The sequence below is a fragment of the Lithobates pipiens genome, unplaced genomic scaffold (genome assembly GCF_037356315.1).
Source record: "Lithobates pipiens isolate NorthernLeopardFrog02 unplaced genomic scaffold, aLitPip1_a1.2 Scaffold_18, whole genome shotgun sequence".
NCBI classification, from domain to species: domain Eukaryota; kingdom Metazoa; phylum Chordata; class Amphibia; order Anura; family Ranidae; genus Lithobates; species Lithobates pipiens.
Window position 1 is genome coordinate 177,179,316 of NW_027507758.1, and position 25,157 is coordinate 177,204,472.

The 25,157-nt window shown below is 42.1% G+C and overlaps 1 protein-coding gene across 1 annotated transcript in view; it reads left to right on the top strand.

Annotated features, from left to right (window-relative positions):
* The window catches only part of TTC27 (tetratricopeptide repeat domain 27), a 626,083-nt gene that overhangs the window by 146,921 nt on the left and 454,005 nt on the right, over positions 1–25,157 (top strand). The window contains exon 6 of the mRNA XM_077486426.1: positions 3,698–3,800. Coding sequence (XP_077342552.1) covers positions 3,698–3,800 — 103 coding nt within the window. The remainder of the gene's footprint in view (positions 1–3,697; positions 3,801–25,157) is intronic.

A 25,157-nucleotide genomic window follows, 5' to 3' on the forward strand; every position in this document is an offset into this window, starting at 1 on the left:
TGCACATCTACTCCACCACCATATCCCCATGCTCTTCTGTCTCACTGCTGAATCCCCTTCTCATCTGTCCTAAAACTGAACTGAATCTGCTCATCTGCTGCACCACTGTAACCCGCTTTCTCATCCACCCCACCAATGTATCTCCTGCACATCTCTCTCACCTCTGTACCCCCCTGCTCTTCTGCCCCACCTTTGTTCCCCCTGCTCTCTTGCCCCACCACTGTAACCCCCTGCTCAACTGCCCCAATAATACACCACCTTTTACATCTGCCCCACTGCTCTACTTCTGGCCCAACACTAAACCCCCCTGCTCATCTGGCCCAACACTGACCCCCCGCTCATCTGGCCAGACACTGAACCCCCCCCTGCTCATCTGGCCCAACACTGAACCCACCCCCTGCTCATCTGGCCCAACACTGAACCCCCCCTGCTCATCTGGCCCAAAACTGAGCCCCCCCTGCTCATCTGGCCCAACACTGAACCCCCCCTGCTCATCTGGCCCAACACTGAGCCCCCCCCTGCTCATCTGGCCCAACACTGAGCCCCCCCTGCTCATCTGGCCCAACACTGAGCTCCCCCGCTCATCTGGCCCAACACTGAGCCCCCCCTGCTCATCTGGCCCAACACTGAGCCCCCCCCTGCTCATCTGGCCCAACACTGAGCCCCCCACTGCTCATCTGGCCCAACACTGAGCCCCCCCTGCTCATCTGGCCCAACACTGAGCCCCCCCTGCTCATCTGGCCCAACACTGAACCCCCCTGCTCATCTGGCCCAACACTGAACCCCCCTGCTCATCTGGCCCAACACTGAACCCCCTGCTCATCTGGCCCAACACTGAACCCCCTTGCTCATCTGGCCCAACACTGAACCCCCCTGCTCATCTGGTCCAACACTGAACCCCCCTGCTCATCTGGCCCAACACTGAACCCCCCTGCTCATCTGGCCCAACACTGAACCCCCCCTGCTCATCTGGCCCAACACTGAACCCCCCCTGCTCATCTGGCCCAACACTGAACCCCCCCCTGCTCATCTGGCCCAACACTGAACCCCCCCCTGCTCATCTGGCCCAACACTGAACCCCCCCCTGCTCATCTGGCCCAACACTGAACCCCCCCCTGCTTATCTGGCCCAACACTGAACCCCCCCCCCCCCGCTCATCTGGCCCAACACTGAACCCCCCCTGCTCATCTGGCCCAACACTGAACCCCCCCCTGCTCATCTGGCCCAACACTGAACCCCCCTGCTCATCTGGCCCAACACTGAACCCCCCTGCTCATCTGGCCCAAACTGTAACCCCCTTCTCATCTCTTCCACTACTGTAGCTCCCTGCACATCAGCCCCACCGCTGAACTTTTAAAGCTCATTTTCCCCACCGCTGTACCCTCTTCTCATCTATGATATGCAGAGTGGTGAAAAGAAGCAGAGATAAGACACGTCTACCTGTCCTGGCACACTCATCCTGCTGATCAACCCCTCGCATCCAGCCCACGTGCTTCTATGTGATGTCACATACAATCATCTGGAATGGATGCGCTATGATGAGCTCAGGTCAGGGGCATTTTCTGAAAGCAGTGGGCCTGTGTGCAATATTGGGCCCCCGCAGCTGAGAAAAAGTGGTTGGGTGTGCTTTTCATTGCGCTGAATACTGGCTGTGGCGTAAAGGGACCACAGAGTGCAGGGGTTCAGTAGTAAGTGACACAAAGTTTCAGGAATAATTTCAACAAAGTTCCCAGAAGCGCAACAATAATTCCGAAGACTGTGAAAAAAACTGGGGTTTTCTCAATCACAGTGAAATCCCTTCTTTCTGAGTTTGGTATTGGCAACCAAGCGAGTCATCTTCCTCCAGATGGTTGATGGGCCTAGAAGGACTGTGATTGGCTTTAGCAGTGGCCAAGACAGTCCTCTTCCTCCTGGAAACAGGGACTTGCCCCCCCCCCCCATCAGAACTGCACCCAATCTCTTCCCCATCCCAAAAGCTGACGATTGCAGCTACAGCAAAGTTAGAGAAACAACCAATGTTTCCCATCTTTTACAATGTGTGGAGGCACAGTGCCTCCCCCTCAGTGCAGGTGCGGTGTGGGGAATTGTGAGATTGGAATGCATTGGTGTCAGTCTCCCTGTGCTGCTCTACTGATGGGGAGAGAGTTGAGTGTCGGCAAAATAAGCTTTGTGCGCCGCTTGCAGCGCCAGTGCCGTAGGTTGTCTACCCCTGTGCTAAAGTGTAAGAGAGTTCTGTTGTTGCATCTTAGGATGCAGTTACCACTAACTGTATTATCGATTGATCCAAAAAATAGCACGCTACAACAACCTTATTAGTATTCTAGTGGTTTAGTAGACTATTCTTTACAATATATTATACTATATAAGTCCTGTTGCTTATCACTTGATCACAATAAACCTTGAAAAGATAACATAGCTACACATTATATGATTTTACTGTGACAAAGCTCTTATGTCCGTTGACCTGCATAAAATAGGGTACACCAGCCTGTAAAATTGTAATTTTCACTTTTCACAAACAAAATCCTTCTCTGTGCATCTCTTGTAATCTCAGCAAGAATACAAATGGTTGCTTACTTTGAGCATTTTTACTTCTTCACTTTCAGATCATGACTGTGTGGCCCTAGGCTAATTTAAAAATATTAGAAGAAAATGAAAGCATCCTTGCTGTTTAAGGTGTAAATTGCTTTTGATCAGTGTTAGCCCATGTATTATTCTGCATCGGATTATTAAAATTGTAATGATCTATTTAAGCTGGATGGGTAATGAATGAAACTGTACTTTTTTTTTAAAGTGTATGTAAATTCAAAACTTTTTTATTTTTTTTAGGGTAAGGAATGGATAGGACTGTCAGTTTTTTTTCTGTGTCCCATTATGGAGAGTATCTTTCTTTACCTATTCAAAAAAACAGCAAGACGTGAGGGGAAATCCTATTTTAGACCACTGTCACTGGAACAGCTGTCCCTATTGAAAGGTTTCCTTACACTTTCTGCTTTGTGACAACTCAAGTCAATACATTAAAAGATCAATGAAGCCTATTACTGATTGTTCATTTGTAAATGTCATCCCCAATTATTGTGTAACTAAAAATCTACAGTAATGCAGGACTTTAATTACAGCATTCCAGCCATCCCCATGATTAAGCTCCAAGGGGTGGAGCGAAACATGTTGGGGGCATGGCCTGGCTAGGGTCTGGTCTGAGGCTGCCATTCATCTCACTTCATGCACAAGGGTCTGATTCATGATGTGCGACTTGTGGATCTTTGCTTTCAGCACTTACACGTGATCTTACAACCACTGTTTACCTCCACCATCACAGGAGCAAGCTCTTTCTCTAAACCAAACCCACTCACATGTGCTTTTTCTCCCCTGACTCAGTAGCTCTGATCTCAGCGTTTGAGAGTTTGCTTTTGTGATGGTAGAGGTGACCAGTAAGAGCTAGGAAAATCTTTGCAATGTACTAGCATCAAGGCAGGACAGGATGGCGTGATCTCTGGTAAAGGTGGATTATGCCTTTAAACATGGTCACTGGGGTCAAATAGTCCAGTTAAACATACACACATAACTACAACTGGATGGACTTAACTATGTAATTTTTATTATGTGTGTTTTTTTTGTTTTGTTTTTTGCCGTCTGTTGTACATTGAAGACACAAATAGTTCCTGCTATAACTTTTGTATAAATACTTGTCTTTCAGTTGGTGCCCTGGTGGACTATAAGGTGTATTTCCATTCACCAGAAATTACTCGAGGAGAGATCTTCTGAACTATTTGCTATTGCACAAGCCAGTATAAATGAAGGTAGGCCCTTTTTTTTATTGTCACATATATAATAAAAAGTGATATCTTAATACAGGGCTTGACAAATTTGCTTGGAATCTAGGAGCCAGCTAAAAAAAAGTTAGGAGCCAGGTCGGTAACGGCGATCCGGACCTGTCCCTGACCTGACATGGAGACGAGTGAGGGGAAGATAGCGCAGCCCCCCCCCCCCCCCCACCCCCTGTCTCCAAGTAATTGCCCATAGCTCTTAGAGGGACATTTGTCATCTCATATCTCATATTTAAGAGGACCTGTCATGCTTTTTTCTATTACAAGGGATTTTTACATTCCTTGTAATAGGAATAAAAGTGACACAATTATTTTTTATTTTTTTTAAAAACAGTGAAAAAAATAAAAATAAAAGTTAAAGTAAGAAAATAAAAATAATTTTAAATGCGCCCTGTCCTGCCCGCATATGAAAGCAGTGTTCAAACCACACATGTGAGGTATCGCCATGATCGGTAGAGCGAGAGCAATAACTCTAGCCCTAGACCTCCTCTGTAACTCAAAACGTGCAACCTGTAGAACGTCGCCTATGGAAATTTTAAAGGGTGAAAGTTTGTTGCCATTCCATGAGCGGGCGCAATTTTGAAGCGTGACATGTTGGGTATCAATTTACTCGGCTTAACATTATCTTTCACAATATAAAAAAAATTGGGCTAACTTTACTGTTTTATTTTTTTATTAAATAAATTATTTTTCCCCAAAAAACGACCACCATTTTATTCTCTATGGTGTTAGAATAAAAAATATATATAATGTTTAGGGGTTCTAAATAAAGGGAAGGAGATAGGCAGGCAATAAAAACAGGCAGGGGAAGCTCCATTGCTGGTTGTCATACCAACGGCCACCACAAGAGGGCGCCAGATTCCAGAAGGAATCATAGGACCGCAGAAGGCCTCAAAGCCGCGGCCTCAATTACTGGCCGCCGGCGGAACGGCCCGACACGATCACACTGGGGGGGGGGGGGGTCCACGGAGCCAGGATACCCCCAGCTGTGCTACCCCAGGCGCCAGGTCGCTAATTCTAGTCGCAAATGCGACCTGGCGCCCGGGTTTTGTCGAGCCCTGTCTTAATAATATAGTACAAGAGACTATCTGGATCTTCAGAGACTTTGGTTTATAGGCTGCTAACTTTAGGTGATTGGACACTGGCAAATCTTTTTAACATGTCCCCCTTGGGCATGCAGTTTAGAACTCTTCCCCATTTTTTTGCCAGTGTCCTGTAGGTGGTGCACCTCTTCTCCCTTATGGGAATGTTTTTATGCTTAGTTAGTTTAGCATAGTTTCGTTTTTACCTATTTACTTTGAATTCTTCAATAAACTCTTCACTGCATTTTACTATAACAATAAAAGCAGTGCATCTGGATCTGTGCAACCTTAGTAATTACTTCGGAACCATACCCTGACTCCATCCTGTAGGAACGGCCTCTAATGTTGCTTTGGTGCAATTCAATACAACACATACATTTATAAGTGTAAGTTGGACAAAACAGGAATACTTGGCTTTCATAGACATTCAAAATTCCTACCTCCATATTCCCATTTACCCATTTCATCAGGCATTTTTGTGTTTAGGAGACAAACCCTCAGATTTGTCACTCTGCAGTTTGGCCTATTCGCTGCACCCAGAGTATTCACAAAGGTGATTGTCCCCCTACTTACCATCTTAAGAATTCAGGGTATCCAGGTTACTTCATAGCTAGATGGCCCTCTGAAAAATGAATACCCCTCACAACTTTCTCCAAATGATTATCCAGATTCACCAGGCTTTACGTTGGATAATCAACTCCCAGAAGTCCATACTCAAGCTTTCCCTTCATCTGAAATATCTATACCTCATCCTATATATGGCCTAGGCAAAAGTTTCCCTCTATGATCCCATACTTGAACCTTAAGATCCAAGAGACATCCTTCAGTAAGATTCTTCAAGAGCGTTCTAGGCCTCATGGTTGCCTCTTTCAAGGCTGTTTCTTTTACTCATTTCCACTCAAGGCCCCTGATGCTCTACATTCTTCTTACCTGGAACAAACTCACTACACATCTCAACTTCACTATGCTTCTCTACAGTCAAGCAATGAACTCCCTAGCTTGATGAATTGTCAATCCAGCCATGGAAATAGCAAAGTCCTTTCTGCCACCCTCATGGAAGGTGATAGCAGATGCCAGAGGCTAGGGGGGGGTGTTTCAATCTCCCACAGTTCAGGGAACCTAGTCTCCTAGATGAGCAATGCTCCCCATCTAACATCTTGGAACTTAGAGCAATAAAATTTGACCCTGAACCACTTGACCCCCCTTCACCAAGGACACCCTATTGCGGTACAATTAGATAGTGCCACGGCAGTGCCTTATATTAAACCAGGAATCGGACAGTTTTAAGAGAAAGTAAGTCTGATCAAATTCTGTATGCAAAAGAACTGCCCAGCAATCTCTACTGTTCACATATTAGGAGTGTAGGAAGGTGGATTTCCTCAGTTGTCACCGCTTGGGCCACAGAGAATGGCCCCTTCATCCCGACATCTTTCAGTCTCCTATGTCAGAAATGGGTTACTCCAGATGTAGAAATCTTGGCCTCCAGGTTCAACAAGTTACACATATCTTTGGCCAGGACTAAGATCACTCTAGCACTGGCATCAGATGCTCTGGTAATTCAGTGGACTTTGTTCAAGTTAATATGTACATTTCCTCCAGTACAGATTCTTCCTCTGTAAAAAAAAAAAAAAAAAAAAAAAAGAGGAAAAGAAGAAATAGATGGATCTCATTGCATCAAATTGGCCTGGAAGAACCTGGTACACAGACCAGCTCAAATTTCTCAGAGAAGACCCCTGGCCTATACCAAACAGGCTAAATCTGCTTTCTCAAGCCTCTTCCTGTACCACCCTGCTTCTCTTTGAATGGTTGTTAAAGCCTAGGTGTGGAGGAATGGGGTACATATTAATCTGCCATTCCCACATTAGTCAAAGGCAGCAAAGCCATTTAGAGAAATATCCACTACTGTACATGGATATCCTTTTTCGTGTAATGTGAAAACAGACATTGCAATCCCAGAGACTATGAAGTAGCTTGTATTTTGGCTTTCCTGCAGCCGAGAATTTACCTTTTATCTGTTTTGTTGGGTTCGCTCACACGGTTCTGTTGCCTTGGTGGCCAGCCTTCTGATTCGTTGCTTGGAGACACCCCAGGGTCTGTCAATATCCAGCATTTGTCCTTTATTGTATGATTAAGACAAAGGAATTTTTACTTGCAAATTTTATATCTTGGAGTACAGTACAGGGCACCCTTCATGCTGTTCCCTTGTTACTCTGCATTGCTTGCTAAAAAACAAAACAAAAAGAGAGATGTCACAGAGTAGGTTAGGGTTATAGTGGTTTGTCCAGGGGGCATGTCCAAAAGCCTTTCCAGTGTTTAATCAACAGAAGGTAGCAGCCTATCCAGGGTCTATGAATATCCAGGCTATCTCCTGCACAGAGATATGTAATTTACGGGTAACTCAAAATGCCTTTTTTTTATGTATTTGGTTAAAACCCTTTGAGGACCAAGGGACGTATTTGTCCCAGGTTTTTAATTGCCTGTGTCATCTGATTAAGAACTTAAAATACTTTTTATTTTTGGTCTGAGTCAAAATATTAGTTCTTATCAACAAATGTTTGTCATAATTCCTCCCCCAAAAATGACACAAGTGTGGAAATGGTTTTATTTATTGTTCAAATACATTCTTAAAGGGAAAAATATATAATTATTTTTATATTGATGACGGTAATCTTATGGTCCTCAAAGGGTTAATACAGTCAGCAAGTGTTTCCTACCGAAATTTCTGCTTAGAATATTTTCTCAAATTTTCAACATTTAAGTTGGCTACATTCAGGCAATTATATGTTTGCCCTTATAATGTTGAATATGTTTCATAGTCTGCCAGAATTTAACTTACTTTATCATCCTCATCCCCCAGGCTACCTAATTACCATGATTGTTTGGAATTGTTACTAGGGATAACAAAGCCACATTTTGTTTAGCTTAGTCAGAGTTACTGGGCACAATTCACGGAGAGTAAAGGCTAAGCTCATCTTTTGGAACGAGCTACACGTCAGGCTTCTGCAGGGCTTGTTTGCAGAAGCCTGACATTGCATCACAGATCCACTCATCATGGATGCAATGCTTTCCAGGCTCCTGCAGAATTAAAAAAAATATATATATAAAATGTGCATTTATTTCTGCAAAAATCTGTGTATTTTAATATTTTTTCAGGAAAAGTGAACTTATCCTTTAAATACAGTACTGCATGAGTATTAGCATTAAAACAACTCATGTGGTATTTACCTCAGAAGCAGTACATTTCTTTATCGTACATCAAGGGACACAGAGTTATTATTCATTACTTACTGGGTTAAACGTCATCTCTAGGTGAATGGAAACTGTTAGACAAATTCTTAGACAGGAAATCCACCCCTATATAACCTCTCCCATACAGGAAGTTCTTCAGTTTTGTTTTTACCAGTGTCTGTAAGGTGGATGGGCACATTTTTTGAACTCTCTGGAGCTCCAGTTCTTTAGCTCCAAAACAGTTCTTAAATGAACCAAGGGATTGACCGATCGGATACATTTGAAGAAAAGCTTATATGCTTAACCACTTGCGCCCTCCCATTGTCAAATGATGGCGGCAAAGTGGTTTCAAAATCCTAACTGGACGTCATAGACCTTCCTCAGGATTTTGAGCCGCTTTGCGCCCCCGCAGCGATCGTTGTTGCGGGGTGTCAGTCTGACTACGATCTTGGTAAAGAGTCTCCGACGGAGTCTCTTTACCACATGATCAGCCGTGTCCAATCAGGGCTGATCACAGTGTAAATAGGAAGAGACAGTGATCGGCTTTTCCTCCCTCGCGTCTGTCAGACGCGAGTAGAGGAGAGCCGATCGGCTGCTCCTCTGACAGAGGGGGGGTCTGTGCTGATCGATTATCAGCGCAGCCCGCCCGAGGATGCCCACACTGGACCACCAGGGACGCTACCAGACCACCAGGGATGCCCAGCACCAGGTATGCCACCCTAGACTACCAGGGATGCCAGTCAGTGCCCACAATGGATGCCAATCAGTGTCCACTATGGGCATCACTGATTGGCATGCATTATTGTTTGGCACTGATTAGCATCCATCAGTACAATACAATGCCGCCTATCAGTGCCCATCCGTGCCACTTATCAGTGCCCATCCGTGCCACCTATCAGTGCCCATCCGTGCCACCTATCAGTGCCCATCCGTGCCACCTATCAGTGCCCATAAGTGCCACCTATCAGTGCCCATCCGTGCCACCTATCAGTGCCCATACATGCCCATTCGTGCCGCCTATCCATGCCCATTTGTGCCGCCTATCAATGCTAATCCATACCAGCTATCCATGCCAATCCGTGCCAGCTATCGGTGTCCATCCGTGTCGCCCATCAGTGCTGCCTATTAGTGCCACATATCAGTGCCACTTCATTGGTGCCACCTTATCAGTGTCTGTCAGTGCCGCCCCATCAATGCTCATCAGTGAAGGAGAAAACGTACTTATTTACAACGTTTTGAAACAGAAACAAAAACAACATATATATTTTTTCAAAATTTTCATTTTTTTTTTTATTTGTTTAGCAAAAAAAATAAAAACCGTAGAGGTGATCAAATACCACCAAAAGAAAGCTCTATTTGTGGGGAAAAAAAACAGAAAAAATTTCATTTGGGTACAAAATGTAGCATGACCGCGCAAATGTAATTCAAATTGCGACAGCGCAGAAAGCTCGAAATTGGTCTGGGCAGGAAGGTGTTTAAGTGCCTGGTATTGAGGTGGTTAAATAGCACTTGAGCATAGCAAAGAAGACGCAGTGAATCTGCGATGTTTTGCCTGTAACACGACCTTCGGTCACTGGACCCTGTGTAGTGGAATCCTGGACACCCCAGCGCTAAGGCATTCCTGCAGGGTGCTGTACAGGTCCAATGGAGTGGACCCTAAAACATGAAAAGGGTACCCAGTCCTTGACGGTTCCCAAGTGACGGAACCAGGCAGTGATGGGTGAAGAAAAAACATAAAAGATGCAGAGCTAAATAAATATATAGACCCTACAATGTGATCCGGGGATGTGAACCAAACTATGAGAAGCTCGGGTAAAAGTGCATATACAATCAGTGAATGGACTGAAAATTAAAAAATGATTGAAAAACATTCAAAATGGTGACACAAACGTGTGCACTGCTAATCTATATTCAAGGAGTGATCCTGATGGTATATAGGCAGTGAAACCTAATGTGATACTCAAAACAAGATATATAGACCTATGATGACCACCAAAATATATCATAAATGATATACTCTATATAAAAACATAAAAGTCACTCGGATGAAAGTAAAGTTCATCATATCATGTTCAGTCCCTTAACCACTTTCAGACCGGACCAATTTGCTGGTCAAAGACCAGACCACTTTTTGCAATTCGGCACTGCGTCGCTTTAACTGACAATTGCGCGGTCGTGCGACGTGGCTCCCAAACAAAAAAGCTTTCTTTTGGTGGTATTTGATCACCCCTGCGGTTTTTATTAGAGCGATAATTTTGAAAAAAACGCATTATTTTTTACTTTTTGTAATAATAAATATCCCCAAAAATATATAAAAAAACATTTTTTTCCCTCAGTTTAGGCCGATACGTATTATTCTACATATTTTTGGTAAAAAAAATCGCAATAAGCGATTATTGATTGGTTTGCGCAAAAGTTATAGCGTTTACAAAATAGGGATAGTTTTATAGCATTTTTATTAATAATTTTTTATTATTTTTTTTTTCTAGTAATGGCGGCGATCTGCGATTTTTATTGTGACTGCGACATTGTGGGGGACCCATCGGACATTTTTGACACATTTTTGGGACCATTGTCATTTATACAGTAATCACTGCTATATAAATGCAGTGATTCCTGTGTAAATGACACTGGCAGTGAAAGGGTTAACCAGTGGGTGGCAGTGTAGGGGTTAAGTGTTCCTAGGGGTGTGTTACTAACTGTGGGGGGGTTGGGCTGTCATTTAGTGTACACTGATCTCTGCTTCAATCACATGGAGCAGAGATCAGCGTCACTAGTTGCTAGGCAGAATGGGAAAATGTTGTTTATACAGCATTTCCTCCATTCGGCCGCTCCGTGAGACGATCGCGGGGATGCCCGCGGCGATCGAGTCCGGGGAGCGCGCCGCCGGCAACGAATATTGGACGTACATGTACGCCAATATGCCTGCCCGTGCCATTCTGTCGACGTTCATCGTCGTGCGCTGTTCGGGAAGTGGTTAAACATGATACCAAGATGTAAACATCACATGGGAAGTAGCAATGAAACTGGATAAAAAACAGTGTTTTTATTGTTATTAATCCAACATTATTATAAATATGTATTTAAATAAAAAAAAGTACAACCATCGCTTCTGATGCGTATAAAAAGTGATCACAGAACAAGTAAAAAAGCATGGTATGCAAAGTTTAGAGCAGGCTATGTACCCGACATGCTTCGTACAAAAGTACTTCAACTGGGTCATAAACCTGCTGAATATTACCAAGCCATATATATATAGTATACCTATACATTTAAAAACTCACATGTCTCATTAAGATTGAAAAGGAACAGCTGTCAGCTATAACTCCCTCTGATCAATCCAGCCTATCAGGGGAGCTCAGCATTGAGGTCAGATCCATGACGCAATACGGCGTCACGTTGCCACCTTTTTGGGTCATCACGCAGTGGTATGTGGACTGCAATCTGCATTCCAAAACTCTGTTTCTCCCGTACAGACCAAGAGGGCTGGCTGACGTTCAATGGCGTCATCACGCCGCTGCCGCCCTATTGTGTCATCATGTAGCGTAGTGTTGTTCGCCATGGCGCATGTGCATGCACCAGAGCACACAAGTTTTTGCGGCTGTTGGCAGATATGGCGCACACGACTTTGCCACTCTGAACATTGTGCGCGCACAGAGCCGCACATGCATTGTAGCTCTATCTTAGTGTACGAAGAGTCGCGTCATGTGCGTATACAGCCGTGCATGCTCAGTACGTCCTGGCACACAGCCAGCTTATTTAAACTGAGTGTGGCAGACATGCAGTGCTTCCAGGGGACAGCTGTGAGACACAGAGCAGGCTCTGAACCAGTTCAGCAGTTAATTTCTCTTTACCTGGGCCACGTGAGTCACCAGGTGTTGATTGGCAGGCTAAGGTACTTAGCAGGATTATTGCATAGGGCCTTGGTAAACCCTATTAAAGGGTCTACCTTCTGGGGTGGTGTAAATACTAAACCCAGGTACTCCCTTTTTGTGGCTTGCAATGAGGAGAAGGACTACCACTACAGGGAAGGGCACATCTGTGTCAGTAGCTCCTGAGGAGCCTAGTTGAAACCCTAGTGTTGTATCCCCTGAGAGACCAGAGGCTTCCGGGCAAACTGAGCCACTGCGCCTGTCTGGTATGGTGCCTACTGTCAACGCTGCTGCTTAAGCCTTTATCACCAGGGATGATCTGTCCTCAGCTCTAGCTGGGTTAGAGGACAGGATTGCTGGCATGATTGCCTTCATCGTGGAGGGTGTCAAGAAGCATGACAGATCTCCGTCCCCTGATCCTCCTAACCTGGAGCAGGAATGGGTTGATGAAGGGAAAGAGCTAAATGCTATGGATTTTGTGGAAGGCCAGGCAGATGAGTCTGATTCTGAGGAATCTGGGCCAGAAGATGTCCAGTCTGTATCAGCCTCTCAGTCGCAGTGGCTTTTGATCCAGGCTCCTTCCGAGATGGTTCATTCAACCTTTAAGTTACCTCCTGCTGAGGTTTCTGAGCCTCCCTGGTCCTCCTTGGGGTCCCCGAAGCCTCCTCAGGCTGCACAGGTTTTCCCCTTGCACCCACTGTTGGAACAGGCAGTGTATGCTGATTGGGAACATCCTGACAGGATTTTTGTTCCCCCTAAGAGTTTTTCCCTTTTGTACCCCATGGAGGAAAAGTTTGTTTTAAAGTGGAGCATGCCAACTGTAGATGCAGCAGTCTCTTTCTTAAACAAGAACTTAATTTGTCCGGTGGATAATGCACAGGGCTTAAAAGACCCGGTTGACAAGAAACTGGAGTCACTATTAAGCAATTCCTTTTCTTTGGCCAGTTCAGCTATTCAGCCACCTGTCGCAGCAATCAGAGTCTGCCAGTCCTTAAAAGATCAGGTCAGATAGCCTGACAGGCCTAACCGGGAGGAGGATCCTGCTGAAAGCAGGGCAGATATACCTTGAGCACTGTGTTTTGCTGTAGATGCCTTTAAGCATTCTATACAGCAAGTCTCTCGTATGGCTCTTCTGTCTGTACACATGTGCAGACTTCTGTGGATTATAAACTGGTCAGCTGAACTTCCTTGTAAGAAGTTATTTGCAGGGTTCCCCTTCCACGTGGAACATTTTGTGAAAACTTGGACAAATATATCCAAAAGATTTCCGGAGGAAAGAGTACCCTACTTCCTGTGAAGAGAAGGACCAGACGTCTCTTGTTTAAAACCTCAGGGACTAGTGGCTCACCCTGACCATATCCCACTGTTACAAGCTGGAATTACAGGGAGTTTCCACTCAGAAGTTTCTACGATCCAGCGTTTCTTCGGATCCTCCAAAAATAAACTCATTGTTTCAGGCACTAGATCATTTAGTGCATCAGGGAGGGATTATACAGGTTCCTGTATCTGAAAGTGGCGTGCGCTTTTATTCAAACCTGTTCATGCTTCAAAAGCCAAACAGGGACACAAAGCCCATTTTGGATCTAAGATCTCTGAACCAGTATCTTTTAATCCAGTCTTTCCGGGTGAAGTCAGTCTGTTTGGTAGTAGCCTCGCTCCAGATGGGAGACTTTCTAGCATCCATCGATATCAAGAACGCGTATTAACATGTACCTGTCTTTCAGCCTCATCAGAGGTTCCTACAATTTGCAGTAGAGGAATGTAATTTCTAGTTTGTTGCTCTGCCCTTTAGGCTTGCCACAGCACCCCATTGTTTACAAAGATCCTAGCATCGGTCCTGTTTCTTTTAAGGTCCTAGGGAATCTTGGTGCTCAGATACTTGGATGACCTCCTGCTCAGAGATCACTCACTACAGGCCCTAGAACATAGCGTAAAAGGCTTGATTTAAATCATAATTTTGAAAGGGCAACTGTCATCTCTGTCCCGCAGCGACTCCTCCTCTGAGCCGCTATTGACTCACTAACAGTCCCATTCACTTTAATGGGATGGCTGATGATGTGGCGGCGACACAACAAGGTGAGGGACATAGCGTCAGCAGGTGAGTGAATGCCTGCTATTTAAGATGGATCTGAAATTACAGGTGCTCTTTAAATGTAAAGACTCATTTTAGCTAGTAGTTATAATCTTTATTATTTGTAAACAAAATAAAGGTTTCCTATTTAGAACAATAACCTGCCAGGTTAGTAAAACAGCGATATCAGAACTGATTCAGTCATACAGTTGGCAGTGTACATACCGTAAATACTCGAGTATAAGCCGACCCGAATATAAGCCGAGGCACCTAATTTTACCACAAAAAAATGGGGAAACGTATTGATTTGAGTATAAGCTTAGGGTGGGAAATGCAGCAGCTACTAGATAAACAATGCCCACCTGCAGCCTCACTGTGCCCACCTGTATCATCAGTGCCCCCCTGCAGTCTCCTGCTGTGCCATGCAGTCTGTTCGGCGGCCATCCACTGTAAAAAAAAAGCCCCACCTCCTCCTCGATAGACGAAACACTGATACAATGATGGGATTCTGAATTGGTGTTCCATCTATCACGGATGAGGAGGAAGCGGAGCTTTGTTACAGTGGACGGCCGCCGAACAGACTGCATGACACAGCAGGAGACACCCGCTGTTTTGGTTATCAAAGATACAGCTGCAGATGAGCATGGTGAGGCTGCACCCTCACTCGACTCTCACTGGAGTATAAGCTGAGGGGGGCTTTTTCAGCATAAAAAATGTGCTGAAATAGTCAGCTTATACTCGAGTATATACGATAGATTTGCAAAACAATGGGATAAAGGAATATTCCTGAACCTTTTTTTAGTCTCATGGTTACTGTGAAATTGTGTGAATACATTAATGCCATGCATGTTATCTCAGCTTGCAAAGCTTGGATTCATTGAATGAATTTACCAAAAAATTTAATATTGCAGAATATATTTTTACTCTAAAAGCATCTTATTCAAATAAAAATCGATCTAAATAAAAAAAAATAGATTTTTATTTATTTATTTTTTTAAAATCAATTTTTATCCACCCTGGTCATGAGCATCGCTGCCCCATTGTGTACATGCAGCTATGGGGTAGGAAATGTCATGGCCATGTTGGTTAGGTGGCAGTGGGCGAGAGTTACAACTTTCTTCTGGATTCGGTCCAAACCAAAGTACAGGGCAAACCTGAACCCATACCTAAGGGTAAACACAGTTTCCTTCATAGATTCAGTGAAGAGGTGAGCATGTCCATCCATGGGCAGGAAGTGTTTTATGCGCATGCTCATCAGGAGAAAATAAAGAGAAAATAGCATTAGAATAAAACAAATACATCTATTTCATTTGTGGACTGGTAAGTTTTAATATATTACAGTTTGTTGGGTTTAGAAATATTTAATGTTACTTCTTGGCCCTTTTTGACACCCTTAGTGATCCATTTAATTGCAGTAGTCTCTTTTTTTTCACTCATAATGCATTTTACAGTTGATATTCTACTATCTTTACATGATTAATAAATTGTAGTATTGTATCTGGATTATCCACTCTTTACTTTTCAAGTTCACCTACACATATTTCTCTATGCAGCATTGTTTCAATTACATCAAGCTTTTATCTGACTGTGACAAGTATCAGTATTCAGCTATGCATCTGCAAGCTGCTCTCAGCCTTTATGTATGTAGTTTAGCTTTAAGTTCTGCAAGTATGAGACTAATAAGGACTTATATCTTATAAAGGTTTTTACCTCCTGCTTGAAATCAGTTGAAATGTTCACGCACTTGTGTATCATTTAGTTATAAAGAATCATGCAGGAAGCCAGAAGGAATTTTATTTTCCCACTCTACTTTGTTCCAGGGTAAAATAGAGATGTGAAAGTCAAATAAAATAGAATGTTAAGTAGTAGAGGTGGGTATAGGTAGCAGTTGCAATTGAATGTAAAAATCTTACTGTCATAAATATAACAACTTACTCATGCATGTGTGGTACCTAGGAGTTACCCCTTTGTCATCTACCAGCTCTGCATGAACACTAGGGAATAGACTTGAAGCTTAAATATGTTGCATGATGACCTTGGTCTGCAGTGAAATGGGTGCCCAGTAACATCTTTGAACATGGCTAAAATGACTAGCACATGGGCAGTAGCATCAAATACATACGCCAACACATACTTCTGCACTTGCTGCCACAACACCAACACACAGTTCTACACTAGCCACAACTGTACCAACATGCACATGTGCATTTAAACCAAAGCACCAATGTATACTGCACCCTTGCCGTAATTGCACCTCTCGTTCACACCTCCCCTTCACTCACCACTGGACTTACAGGCTACTTTGTCAGTGCACCCTTTTGTATTCAACTTGCCTGTTCTATGAAAGGACACAATTTTGCTAGTGTGGATATGTACAGTATATATGAGGGAAGGTGGCATGCTCAAAACCGTTGCATCGAAGTTGTATGGAAACATGTGGTGTTTGGAATACAAGTAAACCTAATGCAAACTATTAATATTGCAACCCTTTTTATTTGTGTATAGATTGGAGCTGATGAAAGGGTCCGCTTGATGTGTGTATATTCATATTGCAGATTAAGTGTAGCTCCCAAGTAAGAAGATAGATGATTTTATATATATATATATATATATATATATATATATATATATATATATATATATACATATATATATATATATATATAATTTTTCCCTAACACCGTATTTGCTGTTTGTTACATTATATATTGTTAGCTGGTCCCACATGCTCTTCACATCCATGTTTTATTTTAATTTTCCATTCATCTTCTCTGCTAGCTTTCTGCTACATCTTCATTATTTTTCCATCTTTCAAGCTCTCCCTACTCTACTTATTAATCACTGGCCTTTAGTAGATTTCATAACATTTGGAGATCTTTGCATGTATCCTGAAAGCTAGTAAATAATGAGCTTAACCTTATGTTGGTACTCCATATACTCTTACATCTTTGAGATTGGACTCAAATATTTTATCCTTCATCTTTTAAAGACATGATCAATCCTGACTGGCTTTTTCAATCTCTCCATGTAGGATCCATTACAATTTTCCCTTAATCTATATTTCCTTTTCTAACATTTTGCTAATATACCATGTGCTTTGTATTCCAATCTGTGCCTCAGTATTTCAACTATGTTACAGTCATGCAAAGACATTTAAATAGACCTTCTCTCTGTATTTAGTTGGCGTATACACATCAGTTATATGTTATAAAATGTACTCTGTATTATTATAGTACATATGCTATGGAATATTGGTTCCAATACAATGACAAAACGATTTCCAAATATCACTAAGAATACATTAAACTACAAAGCCATGATCTTCATGTGTCACAAATATAAAATAGCGGGCATAGCAGCTTCTTGCTAGTCTTTTACCAATTCATGTCATTATCTTTGCATTCAGTATAGACACCATTATTCTAATGATATCTAAAGATTTCTGTTCTGTATCTGTGTCATTTAAAGTTTTCTCTATTACCACATTTTTCTTCCAACTCAGTCTCTGACTGTCACATCTATTTCCAAGGCTGCTCTGAAGTTTTTATAGCAATTGTGATCTGCTTGGTGTTGTTGGTCCAATGACCAAATCTTACCTCTTTGGGATACTTTTGGCTTTCTGTTAGATTTTTTTCTTTCTTAGACTATTGGTGGGGGGAAAGGGGGTGGGGGGTTGTTTGTGCAGGTGGGACCAGGCTTAAACATTTGTAAAAAATACCCTCTCCCAACTCTTTGTACTGAATTGCTACTTCGTCTGACCCCTTCCATTCGAGCTATGTGGTTTAAGTAATCCTACCAACATAGCTCACTGAGTTAAAGTGAGATACACAAATCCCCCTGCTACTAGTAATCTGCAGGTTCTGTGGAGTCTTTTTAGTAGTTGATGCCAATTCAGCAGTGCCACCTGCATGTTGATTAGAAATGTGCATATATATTAGTGACGTGCGCACTTTGTTTGAAAATTCTATTGTTTATGTGCATGCTTACAGAATAGAATTAGAAATAATTACTTTTTTTTCAAAAGGTCAGCAAATAAAAATTGTTCTTTGGTAATAGCTCTCTAGAAAACTTCAAGAAACCTAAATATTTGCATCTTAATATTTACATGCATATATGTGTAAATTATGCGAAAAATATCCTCTCCAAATGCAGGCTTGAGGTTTCTTTCTTTTTTTTTTTATCAAAGCCCTTTAACACTGCTCTAAAATACAAATCTAAATGCCTCAATGTGCATGGCTGAAATGGCACTGTGTTCCGAGGTGTTTTTTTATTTATTCTGCCCATGTGCATGTGGCCTTAATATCATACTGTCCCCAGATCACTGAGTGATCATTTGATTCTATAAGATGATGATCAAACATGCATGGTGACATCTCTGAGGATCGGTAGCCATTAGCTGGGAAAATCTATTTGAAAATCATTTCCTACCCTATAATAACCGCAGGGTATCTTCAGGTTGTCTGCCGGTCGTGTACCCAGCCCTCCATCTGAACCTGCAGAAATGTAGGCCAAATGTTCTGTGCCATCCTCCACATACTTTGGTGTATGAATAGTATAAACAGAATCTTGTAACTTGTGACTGCAGTTATACACGTAGTAGCAACAAATCCTGGATAACGTTAGCAGTTGATTGATTGAATTTACTTGTTGCGTTGAGTTTTTTAATCAGAAGACATATAGACAGAGTCATCTTTGCTAGAAATTGGTTTTGCGAATAGTAATGAGTTAAAGTATAACTCTAATCAGACTATAAAATCACATATGTGATGTAGGCTGCCCATATCAGGAAAATGAGGGGGGGGGGGTGGTTGGTGTAGATTGCACTAGACTGACTCAATCGTTCATTGCTGTAGGGTATGAAAAGGTGTGGGCAGATATTGCTCCCAGAGGTTCATGCCCAGTTTGAGGAAAAGGTGGTGGTGGCTGCTACCTCGGGGTATGGCCTTGTGGTCGACTCCTTATATGCTTGAGGAGAAGTAAAAGTAAAGTAAAGGAGCACCCAGTATCCAGTAGATGTATTTTTTAAAGACGTTTTATTTGAAGTCTCTACAATAGAATGAGGCCAACGTGTTTTGGGGGACCAGTGACTCCCCCTTCATCAGGGCTGCTATTGAGAGTTATTAAAAGATGGTCCTGTTGGGGGCTGTCTTTTGCACATGGATTGGACCAGGATGCTGCCTCTGAACCTACAGACAGTGTGTGGAATTCTATATGTTCAAAAGGCAGTCCCGAACAGGACCATTTTTTAATAACTCTCAACAGCAGCCCAATGAAGGTATCTACTGGATAACTGGCGCTCCTTTACTTTCACTTCTTAAGTATACCAGGAAGATGGCACTCTGTACCCCCTGGGACATTTTGTATTTTGTTTTATTTGCAATAAAAAAATAACTACTGCGTTTTTACATTTCTCTTGCTGTAGCTGCTTTAGATGCAGGGGTGTTTGACAACCCTATCAGTAAATAGCCAAACCTAGTTCCACTCACAGCCTGTTAGAAAAACAGCGCATTGCTCTATATGCAAGAGCTTGTGGAAATGGTGTTAAGTCCTGCTCAGTCCATCCAACCCCTTTAGCTCTAGCACAGTGCAGGATAAATTCAACTTTCATGCCATTTGTATAAAAAAGTGGTTAACTACTTTTAATTTAGGACATTTAACATGACCGCTTCCCTGATAAAGCTTGCCTGTTTTATTACTCTGAAGGGAAAGAGTAGAGGCTTTAGATCAACTTTAAAGTAACTAAAGTTGGTAGTAAAGGTACAATGAAACATTTTGGGAGCTTCTGTAATAGTGCGGATATAATCTCAAATTGACCCAGACTTCCAAGTGATCATAGAAGGTGATGACCAAGCAAATTTTTCTTTGACAATCATTTTTTTCCTTCAGGATAAGTTCACCATAGGGTGTCTGCAGATGTGGCAGACTGCCCATAGACAAACAATTGTTTCTCAGTCTAAATGTAAATTGACAGAATCAGGGGACTGTCATCTCTGTGGGTACCTTAGAGTGCAGATAATGGAACAAAGGAAAAGGAAAAACTTATTTTTATATTGCAAACTCCATTTGATACTGTGAGGAAAGATGGAGAATACGCAGCAACAAAGATAAGTAAGGGAATGGCAAAGAATACATAGCTTTGTCTACACAGAGAATGTAGAGCACATTTATCATAAATGGTTCTGTCTGCCTCACTTGAGCAATATTTGGTGATGCCTTGACTGCAGATTACACTTGAATTACTTTCATCCTTTTATTTTTGCTCTTTTCTTTTCTTTGAGATAATTATGTCCCGGAAAGTGTCTTAGATTTATTATGATATTTTCTTTGTTTTGGCACATTTTCTTGCCTATGTTTTTATCTTTACAATAGTTCACCTTTCATATTTCATTCCACTTTCTAGATGGGGATATATTTGGCACTCATCCGAGAATGTGCTCATCTCATACATTGATTGTTTTTCTTGTTCGCTTACTTCTCATCTCGACAGAGTACTTGCAAAATTCTGTCTGCTTGATCTATCCATTGTGGGAGCAGGAGTGTATTAAAATGGCAATATGATTTTTTAGATTGAGTTGAATGTAACCTTACCAGCAAGTCTTCATGCCCAGGCAACTTTTTCGATATTTCAGATGGAATTTATTTCACTAGGAATCCACTTCATATGTAGCTGGAAAATGTATAAAAGCCATAGTTCTTTACCTCACTTATTAAGATGCCTGATCCTAAAGTAGAAGTCAAGGTAATACAGGTAAACCATAGTTCGGGAGGGGAACTCTTAATGCATGCATGAAAATGTTTAAATATAAATAAATAGTACATTTACCACAGATCTATCCACCCAAACCAGGTCATATATGATCTGGCTGCCCTGTTTCCTATCAAAAGATTGTTTTCTGACACTTGTATTAAGCTTTGACTGTTTATTGCCCTAGGCTACCTAGCTATCTTGGCGTTGCCTCAGGGACAGTACCTTTCTGTGAGGGGCTGGCCTGTAATAAATCCTGAGTTTGACACTTACCTTGGCACAAAGTGTAGTTAGCTTCAGGGTGCGATACAGATCAGGGCCAGGGTCCATTTCAGAAGTTTGGCCACTGTGATGGGCGAAAGCCTGTTATGCATGCCTTTTGGCGGTGAATGCCTATTTGGGGAATTCCTTGATAAATTCATTAAGGAAGTTCCTGGTCTGGGGGGGGGGGGGGTGCTCCTACTCTACAAGAAAAAGCATAAGTCTCCTATTCCTATGACTACAATTTCTGCTCATCGAAAGTGATCGTTTCATTCTCCCCAGACTAACCTCAGGACCAAGGGATAACATTCCTCTCGTTGCAAACCCTGGACTGACTCCCAAGTCTACCAAGCCTGCCCAGAAGACCTCAAAATGAAGGTGTGCACCTACTCCTCAGAATGGGGGTACATCTATTGATGTTTAAGTATGGATCACAGTCTTCCTGGACATCTGGGTTCAATCATCTCAATCAGGGGTACACAATATTGTTTTTTTCCACTGCCCCCTCCTCACAAAAACGCATTATTTTTTACTTTTTGTTATAATAAATATCCCGCAAAAATATATAAAAAAACATTTTTTTCCCTCAGTTTAGGCCGATACGTATTCTTCTACATATTTTTGGTAAAAAAAATCGCAATAAGCGGTTATTGATTGGTTTGCGCAAAAGTTATAGCGTTTACAAAATAGGGGATAGTTTATGGCATTTTTATTGATATTTTTTTTTACTAGTAATGGTGGCGATCAGCGATTTTTATTGTGACTGCGACATTATGGCGGACACATCGGACATTTTTGACACATTTTTGGGACCATTGTCATTTATACAGCAATCACTGCTATATAAATGCAGTGATTCCTGTGTAAATGACACTGGCAATGAAGGGGTTAACCAGTGGGTGGCAGTGTAGGGGTTAAGTGTTCCTAGGGGTGTGTTACTAACTGTGGGGGGCTGGGCTTTCATTTAGTGAACACTGATCTCTGCTCCAATCACATGGAGCAGAGATCAGCGTCACTAGTTGCTAGGCAGAACGGGGAAATGTTTACAACGGCATTTCTCCATTCAGCCGCCCCGTGAGACAATTGCGGTTATGCCCGCGGCGATCGAGTCCGCGGGACCCGCGACTGGACTCACGGGGGTCCCGACTGGCACGTGAGCATGCCAGCGGCAGCGTGCTCGCGATGGCAGGCGGGCATTAAAGATTGGAAGTACCTTACGCCAATATGCCTGCCCGTGCCATTCTGCCGACGTACATCAGCGTGCGCCGGTTGGGAACTGGTTAATGACCACCTTACACCAACTTCAGGCACAAAGAGTGGTTCTACCATTTCCTACAATAGATGGTTTCAAGGTTTCTATTCAAACCTATTCATAGTTCCAAAATCAAATTGGGCATCTAGTAAGCTTGTTATGTGGTAGTAAGCTTGTTTTAGAACTCATGATTGTAGGGAAACCTAATTTTTTATCTCCCGCTGCCCTTTTTTAAATCTACTTCTGGCTAGCTATGTTCATGGGGTGTGATCCAGCTTGCTAAAGTGAAAAAATGTGTGATGTACATAGCATGGCATTGTAATCAATGGGTGCGGTAGCATTGCACTAAACAATGCGTGTAATTTATGGTAAAAACTGAAAGTGTTATTAAAGTTTTGTTTTTTATAAAAAAACAAACATGTTATACTTACCTGCTCTGTGAAGTAGTTTTGCACAGAGCAGCCTAGAACCTCCTCTTCTTGGGTCCCTCACTGGTTTCTGGCTGCTCCTCCCTGCCAAGTGCTACCACAGCAAGCAGCTTGCTATGGGACACCCAAGCTGAGCCGCTGCTCTGTTTGTCCATGCAGACACAGAGTCGTGGCTCGACCACGCCCCCCCTTCTATCCTCTTTGGCTTACTAACTGACAACAGAGGGAGCCAGTGGCACTTGTGCACAGACATTGTTGGGTCACAGATGGGCCCAGGTAAGTATTAGGGGGGCTGTTGCAGGCAGAAGGTTTTTCTTTTCCTAATGCATAGAATTCATTAAGCTAAAAAACCTGCCTTTAGAACCACTTGAATACTAAGAAAATTAAAAACCCTTTATTGCAGTGGGGGCTGCACCACACTGCAAGGGTTCACTGCTTGTTTAGGTCTAGGGAACTTGGAAAAGCACTTTTACTTAATCCTGATGAATCCCACTGCATGGAAGGATTTCTAGTTTTAGAATCGGACTTTAACCACTTGCCTACTGGGAATTTTAACCCCTTCCTGGCCAGGCCAATTTTCAGCTTTCAGCAGTGTCGCACTTTGAATGACAATTGCTCGGTCATGCTACACTGTATCCATATGAATGTGTACTGTAATGGAAATTTGTAGGTTCTGCATATAATTGTATTCTATTTTATATGTATTGCACAATGCCCTCACTGTGCACACGGCACTAATAATGTTTTCAGTACATGTTTTGCATTCTTTCGAGTTCTGATTAGAATTAGCCTGTCTATGTAATGCCCCTTGTTACCATAAACATACAATTGTAATAGTAATGTGATACCTACGTAATCATGTGTATAAAAACCTTCACATGCGTCTTAATAAAGGAGAACGGTTATTTGGAAAGATGCTGAGCGTATCTTTTGTGTCTGTTCCCTACTGCAGTAGTTATTAATTTGGAACCACTAATCAATATGAGGATAGGAGTTGCCTATCATCAAAATATCCATTTCAGGTGGCGAGCCAGCCAGGAGGCTGGAGACAAAGAAAAAGCACATGTGTTAAATTGATGAAGCACTCGGCCATCAAAAACTATAAACCAACTGGCTGCAGGCAGCATCTATCCTAACAGGGTGTGTGGACTTGATGTGATGGGTCTGTTATATTTAAATGTTATTATTACTCTCACATCATGGACCACACATCAAGTTATTATCAGACTTTAAGATTTCATTTCTGTAGAAAAACTTCCTTATGTATCCCATCCATCTTGGCTTTGTTAAACATTATTGCAGCTGTATTCAAATTAACAACCTCATCTTAATCTTTTTTTTCTTTCCACTCAATAAATGTAAAATTACAAAATTGTTATCTTAATCTTAGCTAATTCCATTTTTACCAATTTCCCCATTAACCTTGATTTCATTTCCAACCAAAGGTTGTCTAAACCAGTTTCAATATATCTATATTTATTAATGCAATTGTTAAACTCATATTAGAAATTAATACTCATATGATAATTTCAATATCACACACTAATATATATGCACAGATAAATGTCCTTAAAGGGGGACATATTACTTAATTTTACTCAATTTCTCTCTCTTTTTTTTTTTTTTTTTTTAAATGCACTGTTTCCACTATCACAGGATATTAAATTTGTGTAAGACACGGTTAATTTGTAACCTTCATTCTACCATGTTTGGAAAACAGATTCAAAAATAATTGTGATCACATTGTTTATCTTTAGGTTCGTTAACCCGGCACATTATGTTATAAATGTTTTGTCTAAAAAACTGAAATTGGCATGGTGTCCTTCCAGCTTATCACCAACCTCTCATCCCATCTACATTCTTTGAGGAGAGCACAAAGGAGGGGGTCACATTTGCGTACATGCCACACACTAGTGATAGAACTAAAGGTTCCAGCATTCACAAACATACTCAAATATATCTCTAAATTTGCTTACATTATTCCCATTTGTACACAACACATGCATATCATTCTCTCACTTTACTTTAACGCTTTTTTAATACTTTAATACTAACCTTGCTTAAACTTCTGCTTTCTTTATTTTGTTCTGATATCCTTTGCATCCAATGTATTGTAATACCATACTTCACATACTGTACCTTCTATGATCGGACGGGCAGCTATAGTGCTCATCCCATCTTCCCTCTCTGACAGTATATAAAGCATTCTGTTTTAACTCTCATTTCTCTTTCTTGACTTTACTAGTTGTAGTGCCTGACCCCAAATTCATCCCACAACTTAACATCAAAAAGTCTCTTTCTGTCTAGTGTTAATGTCACTCTTGATCCATCCTGCTCACATAAATAGCCGTTTCTCTAGCTGTATACTCTGCATGATTCTTTGTCCCTGTG